The 12500-nt window shown below is 39.5% G+C and overlaps 2 protein-coding genes across 2 annotated transcripts in view; both read right to left on the bottom strand.

The window, feature by feature from the left end:
* LOC135215182 (neuroblast differentiation-associated protein AHNAK-like) overlaps positions 1 to 1520 on the bottom strand; it is a 127077-nt gene extending 125557 nt beyond the window's left edge. Inside the window, exon 1 of the mRNA XM_064249656.1 lies at positions 19 to 1520. Coding sequence (XP_064105726.1) covers positions 19 to 307 — 289 coding nt within the window. The 5' untranslated portion in view covers positions 308 to 1520. The remainder of the gene's footprint in view (positions 1 to 18) is intronic.
* A 5713-nt stretch (positions 1521 to 7233) lies between these two features.
* LOC135215177 (116 kDa U5 small nuclear ribonucleoprotein component-like) overlaps positions 7234 to 12500 on the bottom strand; it is a 10213-nt gene continuing 4946 nt past the window's right edge. Inside the window, 2 exon segments of the mRNA XM_064249652.1 lie at positions 7234 to 9648; positions 10402 to 10570. Of these exon segments, the coding sequence (XP_064105722.1) occupies positions 7369 to 9648; positions 10402 to 10570 (2449 nt within the window). The 3' untranslated portion in view covers positions 7234 to 7368.

Raw genomic sequence — 12500 nt, 5'->3', positions numbered from 1 at the left:
GAAGGCTGTCCTCCTTACCTGAATTACGGGATCCCCTCTTGCAGCAGTAGCGGTCCACGAGGTAGGCGATGCCGCAGGCGGCGAGTGTCACTATGAAGGTGACGAGGACGGAGGCCACTATGGCACCGTCGCAGGAGCAGCCAGGGTCAGCGGCAGAAGGGTCGCTCGGTGCCCCGTCGTTCTGGCCGCCCGCGCCCACCACGGCCAGAACCATCACAAACAGCCATCCCACCCACCACCGCAGTAGCATGGCGTAGTAGTAGTAGTAGTAGCAGGTCCTGTGCCCCACCATGAGCCCGAAGCTCATGTTTGGTACCGGCGGCTAATCACACAGCTTGTGCCATAGCAGATGGGATTTTTTTTTTTCTCTTTTTCTTTTCACCACTTACCCCACTCCCCCTTTCCTCTCTCTCTCTCTCTTTCTTCTACTCTTTCTCTCTCTCCTCCACGTCCCACTACACCCAGATATACACTTGACACCAGTCAAAAGAAAGCTCGACACTTGTTACCGGTACACACTCAAATCCAGCTGGGGCGTGTCAGGTCAGGCGAACGAGCGAGAGACACAGACAGGCAGGCAAGCAGACAGGTGGGACACGGGCAAATTCGCGTTGCCAACAACGAGAACAGCTCCCTTCTTCTTTTCACCGGCACTCCCCAACTAAACTAACTGCTGCTAAGTCCACACTGTTCGAACAGAAACGCTGCTGCCGCCTGCTTGCTTGAGGTTATATATTATACTGTCGAGAGCTCTTACTACGCCCTACCTCGTTTTCTTTCGTTCCCTCTCTTTCCCTCTCTCTCTCTCTCTCTCTCGCTGTTTCTCACAGTTCCAGCAGCATGCTAGCTATTCCACAAGACGATTCAAGGCCGCATGACTTACAATGACTACATAGCACTCGTAAGATCTTATATTTATTTAAAAATATATATATCTATATTTTACTGACGCCTCAGAAGAAGAAGATTTATTTACAAGAGCACTGACTGAAGATGCCGCCGACGACGGTACCCTTCCTTCCACATCACTCGATCACAAGGCGAACTGTCGACAACTTGGCACACCCGTAGCAGTAGCAGTAGCAGTAGCAGTAGAAGCGGAATACAAAAATATGAAAAAAATAAGCGAAAAGACGAACGACGGAGCTGTCAATGTAAGACTTGAGTGTCACTATACTGACTTCGCCGAAGAAATATATTATAGGGTAATAAAGTCCTGAACTGGGTACGCGAGGAGTTCTTGAAGAAACGACCCAGCAGCAGCGGCGGCGGCGGCAGGGGTGGTGGTGGTGGTGGGCGATTTCACAGAAGTCGACGCAGCTTAAGAAATGAGTAGTCGAGTAATATATCCCGGAACGATCATTTGGAATTCGGACAGCCGTGTATATTGTGTGTTTTTTTCCAGGGGTGGGGGGGTGGGGTGGGGGAGGGGAAAGAAGAAGTATAGGCGTCTTGGTCTAACTACAAAGGAGTCCCGTAGTACAGAGGATGTTCTCATACACACGTTCAAGTCTGCACTGGCCCCTTGGAACGACTTGGAGTTGGAGACTTCATCATCACCAGACTAGACCGACCGACCCAGGTCTAAGGGGAGGGGGGGGGGAGAGGGAGAGGGGTAGGGGATGGTTGGGTGTGTGGGGGAACCTGGAGACGACTCTGTGTTGTGTGTGTGTGTGTGTGCCCTTCCCTCCCTCCCTCCCACAGACACACACACACAGGTGCGGCCTCTCTCGTTGAGTATCTTGTGTGTGTGTGTGTGTGTAAGTGCGTGCGTTCGTCACTCACAAAGTTGTCGGTATACAGGTCTGGTCTAGGGTGTGTGTGTGTGTGTGTATACGCGTTCGTGTGTGTACGTCCATGTAAATGTCTTCTGGAACGCAACAGCAACAGCAGCACCAGGTCCTTTGCTTCAACAGCAGCCGATCGCAGCAGCTGCTGCTGTTCCTGCTGCTGTTCCTACCTACAGTCCAAATGACTTAAGCCCACACAGCATTCTATATATATATATATATTATATATATATATATATATATTATATATATATATATATATATATATATATCTTACATTAGTTTTCAGTGGTTATATGAGTGCAACACTTATATCAAAGTGCAATTGCTTAGCATCGCAAATAATTGTCTACTTCGTAAAATTGCCAATGTATTTTTTTTTTCTTTTTACGAGTTACACAACTAAACTCTTATACTTAAATGCAGGTTAGTAGCCAACGAAGATGAGAGAGGTGAGCTGAAGTATTTAAAAAATAAAAAAAATAAAAATAAAAACATTAGAATTCCACTAAAAAAAACATTACGTGAGATATATCAAAGTAATTCGGCTTATTAACACGTACTGGCTACTATAACCATTGGTTATACCGTTAAACCTAGCAGCATGATAGCTTTGGTTTCATCTATCTTTAAAAAAAAAAAAAATCTTGCATACATACCATGTCAAATGACGAATGCGCAGACGCATGCGCAATGATATCTCAACATATGGAAATTAATCATATTTCCTACACCATATCCGGTATTCGTATATGGGTTAATAACCAACGCTGTTACAGTGATACGTATGTAATTGTGGATTACGTCACAAGATCACTTAGAATAAGCCTACCGCCAAAATTAATGTCCGTAAAATTGCTCTATGTGAATGGAAGATGCTTTGGGATATGCATACCGCCAATATTAATGTCCATAAAATTGCTCTATGTGAGATGCAAGATGCCTTACGATGTGCATACCGCCAATATTAATCTCCATAAAATTGCTCTATGTGAGAGATGCAAGATGCCTTGGGATATGCATACCGCCAATATTAATGTCCATAAAATTTCCCTATGTGAGATGTAAGATGCTTTGGGATATGCATACCGCCAATATTAATGTCCATAAAATTGCTCTATGTGAGATGCAAGATGCCTTGGGATAAGCATGGCGCCAAAATTAATGTCTGTAAAATTATTGCACCTGTATGAAGTCATCATTACACACACACATTATGCATACATACATACATACATACATACATACATACATACATACATACATATATATATATATATATATATATATATATATATATATATATATATATATATTATAATATATTATTTAAATGATGGACTTCATATACAGCAATTTTACAGAAATTAATTTTGGCGCTATGAATATTCTAAGGGATTTTGTGTCTCACACAGTAATTTTATAGACATATACAATATATATAAAATACATATGCATTTATACATATACATATATATATATATATATATATATATATATATATATATATATATATATATATATAATATATATATACAATGAGCCAGCATCAACAACAAACGTAAATCGAATGGTATAAACTATACGTCTTCTCACATCCAAGTGAAGTTAACTCGTGTGGTCTTGTGACATGCGAGAAGGAATCTCCCCCTCCCCCCCCCCCCCCCGTAATCGCTGTATGTAAATGCGCAAACACGACCTGTGTCGCCCAAGAATTGAAATGACATCAAGCGCATTCGATCGCCTTAACGTTGTGTTGAGATTTCTCTCTCTCTCTCTCTCTCTCTCTCTCTCTCTCTCTCTCTCTCTCTCTCGTGTTAAAGTTACGATGCTCTCACCTCTTTTTTTAACACAATTTGTCCAGGCACTGGGACCTGTAAGGTTATTCAGCGCTAACAGGGAAACTGACAGAAAAAAAAAAGAAGGAAAACCTCAAAGTAGTTGCGCTACGAATCAATCGTTAGGAGAGGGTGGAAAGTAAGATGGAAGAAAGAGAATATGAAAGGAGGCACAGTAGAAGGATAATTATATATTTTCATTCCTTTCCTAAATCTGTAGCAGTAGTACTTTGTGTCGGATCTAGATATCTTTCATTGGGGGTATGGGACCCACTTAGGACTATGATATTATATATATATATATATATCTGTGTGTGTGTGTTTATGTGTGTAACATGCACACACAGTAGTGGTTGTTGTTGAAATAATCATTACCTAAGCAGATTTTTTCTACGAATAATGATGTATCGAAAGAAAACAATATTCTATTTTTCATATCCATAATGGGGGGGCGGGGGTTGGGGGTAAGTGCCCAGCGCCCCTCACCCCACCCTCCCCCAACAAACCCTTCAATCCGCCCCTGTACTTCCTTTCTTTATGCAAATGTCTTGAGATGAAGAGGTCATATTCCAGGTCACTGGCAAACTGCAATTCGTATATATGGAAAATTAGTTATTTTCCTCTTTAAGCTTTGAAATTCTGTTACTGCCTCTGTTTTTCCATTCAGTATAACAGGTAGGGATTATGTCGCCTCTTTCTTCCTCCTTGTGTTGTTTTTTTGGCCTTATATATATATATATATATATATATATATATATATATATATATATATACAGAGAGAGAGAGAGAGAGAGAGAGCTCTAAACCTTGTTCCCGCCACCCCCCAACTCTCTCTCTCTCTCTCTCTCTCTCTCTCTCTCTCTCTCGGGAAGTACGTAATACCTGTTGCTAATGCCAGATCATATACATGAATGCAGGTGTGTTGTAGCATTAATGTAATTACGCTTTAGACTCAATAATAATAGTAATAATAATAAAAATAATAATAGTAATATTATAATAAATAATAGTACTATAGAAACCAAACTAGCGCTGATTCTAGCAGTATTTTGCATCATTACATTCTCGTTGTTCAGATCATGACTATTATTTACCACCCACTCGTAGACATTTAACTTATGTCGTCAATGTCGAATTCGAAGCTTCGAAGTAGACAACAAGACACGACTATGACGAGGTACTGAAAGCTCCAAAGTACCACCTGTGTCACTGCAGCGTCACCGCCTTCTCTCTGAACTATGCACCAGTGTCAAATGTTTCCGTCAACACTATAGGCATTACCCTGGCCCGCATAGACATTTGGGCATCTTGTAGTCGTATGCCACCCTCTGTTGCAGTCAACTATAGGCATTGCCCTGGCCCGCATAGACATTTGGGCATCTTGTAGTCTTATGCCACACTCGTTGCAGGCCATATTTAGATTAATGGTCCATGCTATGAATGACTAAGATATGTGACGTGAAGTTCTCTCTCTCTGTCTCTGTGTGTGTGTCTCTCTCTCTTTCTTTGGTGAGAAAGGGGAGGCACATTGTAAAAAAAAAAAATAATAAAAAGCTAGCACAGGATAGAATGACCAGTGCGAAAAAGTAAAGAATAAAAGAGACATTGAAAAAAGTACAGTAACATATAAATGAAACTAACAAATAAACAAACAAGCTGATACACTATTGTTGTGAAGGTGTCACATAATATTTTGGGCAAAATGACACAATGTTTTAAGGTTGCATTACAGCTTAAGAAAGTTGCATGCGATCGAAACTACCAAGAGTCAAGCAATAGTAAACCTCTTGTGATCATTGCTATACAGATCATCACGTATTCGAGTCATACCTGTCTACAATACTAAAGGAATGCGGTACGTACCATGTACTTGGGTCTACTGGTCGAAATAGTCGAGTTGACGATAGAATTTAGGCCAAAGGCCAAGCACTGGGACCTATGAGGTCATTCAGCGCTGAAATGAAAATTGACAGTAAAAGGTTTGAAAGGTGTAACAGGAGGAAAACCTCAAAGCAGTTGCACTATGAATCAAGTGTTAGGAGAGGTTGGAAAGTAAGATGAAGAAAGAGAATATGAAAGGAGGTACAGTAAAACGAATAAAAGTGATTACAGCTAGGGTTTTTTTTTTGTAAAAGAAAACTATTGAGATGGCTATTTGTCTGTCCACCTGCACTTTTTCTGTCCACCCACAGATCTTCAAAACTACCCAGGTTAGAGGACTGCAAACTGGTATGTTGATCATCCACCCTCCAATCATCAAACATACCAGATTGCAGCCCTCTAGCCTTAGTAGTTTTGATTTTATTTCAAGTTAAAGTTAGCCCCTGATCATGAGTCTGGCAACGCTATAGGTGCCAACAACAAAGGCCACCACCGGGCTGTGACTGAGAGTTTCATACAGCATTACTCTGTACATAAAACTTGACTGCGCAGAAGAAACCTCAGCGTAGTTTTTGTTTTTTGACACCACATTTCAACAACCTAATTGGGTCACTCTTTGATCCCCAAGATCTTACTATGGTCTCATATGAACTACTTCATGAAGAATCACCCTTGGTATTTACAACTGCCAGATGAGACAGGAATATTCACCTGTGGTCAAGGAAAACCGTGCAAGCTGAAAGCGGGCATTGGTAGGACTGTCTTATGGATCATACTCCGTACAGGAGACCCAACTGACATGCAGCTAGGACTATACCAGAGCAGACTTCTATCATGCCTTCCATTTTCTGGCATTATAAACCAAGGGCTTTCTGCTTCAATCAGTAAGAGCTATTTGGCACTTTTTGTGAAGAGATGTTTGTCACTAAATCACTGGATTTGTATTCAGTGCAATCACTGGGTTAAACATTATCTTTGAGGGAAGACATTGGGTTTTTTGGTTTGTATGGTGTTTTTACGTTGCATGGAATTGAATTTATAAAATTTGTGGCCATTTGCCACGCGCCGGAGCCAAAGGCCATTCAGCGCTACGTTGCATGAAACCAGTGGTTATTCAGCAACGGGACCAACGGCTTTATGCGACTTCCGAACCACGTCGAGAACGAATTTTACCACCAGAAATACACATCTCTCACACCTCAGTGGAACGCCCGAGAATCGAACTCACGGCCATCGAGGTGGCAGGCCAAGACCATACTGATCACGCCACTTAGGCGCTTGATGACAATGGGGAATCTTCAAGTATACATTTTTACATTCTGCATTTAGTAAAACCGAAGATGTCACCTCCCAGGATTATTAGCTACTTTTCATTTAAAGAAAATTTGCTTTTTGGCTGGACCTGAAGAGACTTCAAGCTGCAGTCTTCTAACTTCCACCTAAACTACAATTTGGATACCTACATGTGACTGATAAGCTGTGATGAAATAAAAAGAAAGCAGCCTCATTTGGAATCATGAATTTAAGGCTATTAGGCCAAGCATCGAGATGGTTCTGAATAATAATATAAATAATAAAATAGGATGGAGGGAAACACATTTATAATTCTAATAAAATATCTTTTCCCGCTTTGTCATTATCTTTATAATACTACAAGGAATTGCACATCTACATAAACATACAAAAATGGGATTTTTAAGTAAAGATGAGAAGGAGACTGCAAGTTTTCAATTATCATTTAATCTTTCTAAAAGTACAACATAATGAACGTGGTACTTGACATTTTTTCTTTTTTCTCAAAAGATATACAAATATAATTTACAAAAACATATTATAGTACTTATACTCTATAAAAAACCTTAAGCATAATTCAGAGTGACATCTTGTCTGGCCAGTTCCAACAACATAGGGTCGTCGAAGAACTTGTTGATAGATACATCTTCTGACAGGCCCTTTCGGCGTCGTGTCTTAATCATGAACTCTCGAGCCAAGTGTGTGGCAGGCTGAGGTTCTAGAGGGCGAATCTGTATACTCTTGTCTAATGGATCACCTGGAACAATCTGCCAGTGATGAAAGACACTAAGACAAAAGGCTTGTCCTTGTGTGTGCATTCGTAAGTCTGTTTCAAAACCAAAGGAGTCAATTGCTGGAATGAAAGCTTTGATGGTATACAAAGGTGATCCTGCAACTGGAGCATCTTGAGTGACGTGTCCACGTCTCTTCGTTAGGACTGTGTAAACTGATGAGACGCAATCAGCTGGTGCCTGAATTTCAACAAAGTAGTAAGGTTCCATCAGACGGGGCGTGGCCATTAAGAACGCAGAATAGGCAACTCGTCTTGCAGTTGGAATAACCTGGCCTCCACCTCTGTGTAATGGTTCCTCTGCAATAACTGCATCTAGAATCTTGAATTTACAATTTCTGATGGGTTCTTCACATAATGGTCCTTCTCGTGTACCCCACTGAAAACCTTGTACTATAGAATCCTTAACAGATGAAAGAAGATTTTTGTCTACCTCTGAAGGTAACGTGTCATCCACAAGAATATTTGGACCACTGTGATCTGGACCAAATGCCCAAATGGAACGAGCAGCCAACACATCCCAGTCATAACGAGTCTGGAAAAATTCTCCCAGTCTCCTCCTGTCCCAGTTAATCTGAACCACTTCACCTTCAATATCTTCAGCAAGCCCTCTCTCGAGAGGCTCGGCAATCATGGTGATTTTATTTCTTTTATTTGGGGTCTCGGCAAAACACTTAAGAGATGAAGTGTCAACAACAGTTTCACAAAAACTGACCACTGGATCGGCAACTTTAATGTCAATCTCAGAATACATTTTACGTAAATCGTGCATCACACAGTCGAGGTACAGCTCTCCTGTCCCAAGAATGATGTGCTCTCCAGATTCTTCAACTTTATTACTTAGCAATGGATATGATTTGTTGACTTTCCTTAAGCCATCCAACATTTTTGGCAATTCAGATGGGTTGACAGGTTCCACAGCTATCTTGATAACAGAATGAGTGTTGAATTTTAACGGCCTAAAAATGTGAAGCTCACTGCTTGGTGGCAAATCAGTGATGGTAGCAGTCTTAACAATAGGTTCATCTATACCCTCAATTAAAACCCAGTTTCCAGCTGGAACAGCATTTACTTCAATGTTATACCGGCCTTCATAAACCCACAGCCTACCCACTGTTAAAATACGCGAGTCTTCTTCGTCAACTAGGGTATATTTTTCTCCCAGGACTCTCACATCCTGATTTGCATGCAGAGTTCCTGAAAGAACACGTCCAAACACATGGAAAGCTGTAGCATCTTCGTTTGGATATTGTTTGGTTGTATGAACTACAAGGGGTCCCTCAGGATCACACTGTATCATACTCTCAGCTAATTCACTCTCCAGAGGCCCAGTGTATGTGGTTTCTACTTTCTGCTTACCATAAGCTTGAGGAGATGGGATGTGATTGACGCACATGTCGACGAATCCATCGAAAGACCCAATGAATCTGGTCATGAAGAGTTTAAGAAGAGGTCTAATGTTCATTCTCTGTTCCTCTTTGCTCATGTGAATTCCTAGTTCATCCATCAAGGAAACCAAATGGGAATCAACATCACCAACAATGTGTGCTAAGATCTTGTAGAGTGGCTCCAAAATGAATTCTACAAAACTTCTTTGGGAGGTGGATGTTGGTGGCTTCTTTGTAAACTTTCTAGTTCGAGGGTTGAAGTAAATATCACCCCAGAGACGCCTAGAAAAGTCATCTAGTGGCAGATCATAGCCAAACTGTTGTGCATACTGTTTTGCAAATGATTTCAAAGTAAAGCACAGAGCATATTGTGAGCTGGCAAAACAAACATTGCCCAGCAGTGGAGATATAGTCTGGGGATTCTCTTGGTCAGTGTATTGCTGAAGAAGAGAATTGACTTCCTCAACAATGTGCCTTAACTTATAGTATGCATCTTGTGGCGGCAATTTTAATTCAAGTATAAGCCTGTCTATTTTATTAATACATAAGGTAATGGCAAGACGTTCTTGTACTGCATGTTTGAGTAAACGTTGGGTATTAAGCATCACACCTTCAGCAGCATCCACAAACAAGACCACGCCATCACTTAATCGCATTGCTGCTGTTACCTAAAATGAGATAAAAAAAATAAATTTTAAAGACAATTTTAGAATTTTATAGACAGTAAACATTAAATCTAGATAAGCATTTGGGAAAAAATGCTACCAGTAGATTGCAAGTTAAAGTAGAGTAATTAACAAACGGAACTTTCCACAGGAAGGGACCAAAAAAGTGTTTGTGTATGATTTTCATTTTTAATTGTTCAAAGGGTAAATTGAGTATTTCAAAATCTACCAGAAAACTCAGCCTACACAATGATCGGTAATAGGAGTTTCATAGAAGGCTATGTGCACTGAAAGCTACATTCCTAGTAACATCAGTGAGTGTATAACCAGTCAACAAAATTTTGCAAATCAGATTATCATTAATGATAAAACAGTTTTACCAGAACACTGAGTTTAACATTTTTAACGCTAATAGGGCTGGCATGAAGAGACTGCTCCAAATGACTACATAAGATCTTATTTAACATACTTAAACTTTAAAAATTTAATCACTAGATAAGCTTAAAATGTTGAAAACCATGAACAAACTTCTTTCCATGGTTTTTTAATATCTTTATGGATAGACCGATGCAAAGGCGAGGTAAAATCAAATGGTTTGCAATGGAGGGCAAAATGGGGAAAGGAAAGAGAAACTTCAGAAGCTAAGAAGTTTGAAACATTACAAAAGTAGATAAAAGAAATAGGATGGATCAATGAACATTAAAACAGATGGTGAAAAAAGAAATCGTTGAATTCACACCAAATGTAAAGACTTACTTCATCTGAGAAATTTACGTGACCGGGTGTGTCAAAGATATTCATTAGAAAACTCTTGTTTCGGACGTCTTGCATGACCAGCGTAATTGGTGTGGCTTTGATACTTAATCCCCGTTCTCCTTCCGTAAAAAGTGTGTCAGTGTACCGCACAGGTACATCATCTTTGCTCCTAAAAATAACAATAAACATTAGTTATATGCTAAACACTTAAGAAGATTACAGAAAGTACTATTAATCTATCAAACATAGAATTGTACTTACAATGTTTCATTCTAGTACACGAAAATAGTCAAGAGAATATATCAGTTGAATTTCGAAAACATTGATAAATTTTCTCTTCCTTTTGTATTGGCTGAGGCTTTTCTTTAGCCCACCAATTACATTAGCTATCTTCAACAGGTAGTGGGCACTGACAGAACAGAAAATGAGAAAGGCAAGAAAAGTCACTGAGGGCACACTAACTAAAATAATTTTCTGAACAGCAAACAGAGAAAAAATGTGAAGCAATCAAAAACATCAATTTTTTGTAACATAAAAACCATAATTCTACAAATGCTCTTACTTAAAAAGGTAAAAAGGATGGAGAATGATAAAAAAATTACTACTTTGAGCACCTCCTTCAGATTTCTGTAAGACAATAATCACTATGGAGGGTTGTACTAACATTGTAATAATATATGGGGAGACAACTTCAAACACCTGTCTTTTAAAGAGCTACCCTACTGTATGCCGGCTATACTCTTTCAACACAATTTGTGTAATGCCAAAGGTACAGTTCTTGAGATGTTTTACTTCCAAAATGCCTAAATCCTTGCCTCCCACTGCATTTTCTAAATAATTTCTACGTTACTATTTTCTCCTTTAAAAATCTGGACACCATCATTCAAAATTCCATCAGTACAGCAGCAATAACAAATAGTTTATCTACTTCTTCATATGTAAACAGCTCCCATTTCAAACTTCAAAGTCAAGGAGGAAACCATCTAAAGACAGACACAGCACTTAGAAGTAATAATACCTTCTATGAAAATTCCACAGTATAAACAACACTACCAAGAAGGCAGTTCCTGATTTTTACAGTAGAAAATGAAAGACCTCTTGTACTGGGCACTTAACAATGTTGTACTTCAGCTGAATGTTGTTGTTCTATGCTATTTACCATAAAAAAAAAAAACATGAAGGAACAAATGGAAGACAATGAGCCTTAAAAGATCTCTACTAATGACTGGAGGCTGTTAACGTCAAGCATTTAAGGATTATTACTAGTCATCAGTGGCATTTTCATATCTGTTTGATGATTATCATCCAAAAATCATTGTTTCTTATCCTGGCACTGTAGATCATTCTAGTTCACCCCATTCAATAACAAAAAAAATCCACCCATCCACTGGCCATCTTGGTCCTAACCTTGCCTTGGCATTCTTGGTTGTCTGATCACTCATCATCCTGGCAGTCACTAGCCCAATGCAGAAACTTCCCACAATTCATCATGATACTTATGATGTCCTGGGCTACCTGACTCTTCCTTGTCTTCTTGTCAATTGTCTAATCGCTAGGAAATTCTATGATGCCACACTTTCAACTACATACTTGTCTTGAATCATGGCATATGCATTAACCTGTTCCTTGATGTTCTATCTGACATCATGCCTCTGTTGCTGATTTCCTTCGCATGAAGCCAACAGGATAATTGTCAATTTTAAGAAATTTTCACCAATTTTCCTTCAACACCTTCAGTAATTTCAAAACATCCTTCAGCAATTATTTCTTGGATACATTTTACACTAGTTCATCAGCTGTATATTTGTACAATTTGACTGTAGTAATCCATTTTTATATTATTTTCCCATGTTATCATCAGCTCAACAATGAATGGTAAAATAGCTACTTTCAGTAAATTGCTTGATGGTCCAGGAGCTTTTCAAACTTTTAATTTTTACCCAGAGTTCTCCTTACTTCTCTAGGAGTCCCTCCATCAATCAAATTCTGTGAATTCCTATTATTTCCTTCACATTTTCAAAGTGTGGTACTGCCACCATTACGTATTACGTATAATTCTTTCAACTTAGATTTCTCCATTTTCATAGTCAATATACTTA

This window comes from Macrobrachium nipponense, chromosome 5 (genome assembly GCF_015104395.2).
Source record: "Macrobrachium nipponense isolate FS-2020 chromosome 5, ASM1510439v2, whole genome shotgun sequence".
Classification (NCBI taxonomy): Eukaryota; Metazoa; Arthropoda; class Malacostraca; order Decapoda; family Palaemonidae; genus Macrobrachium; species Macrobrachium nipponense.
The sequence above is the reverse complement of the archived record's forward strand: the minus strand, read 5'-3'. Positions and strand labels throughout refer to the sequence as shown.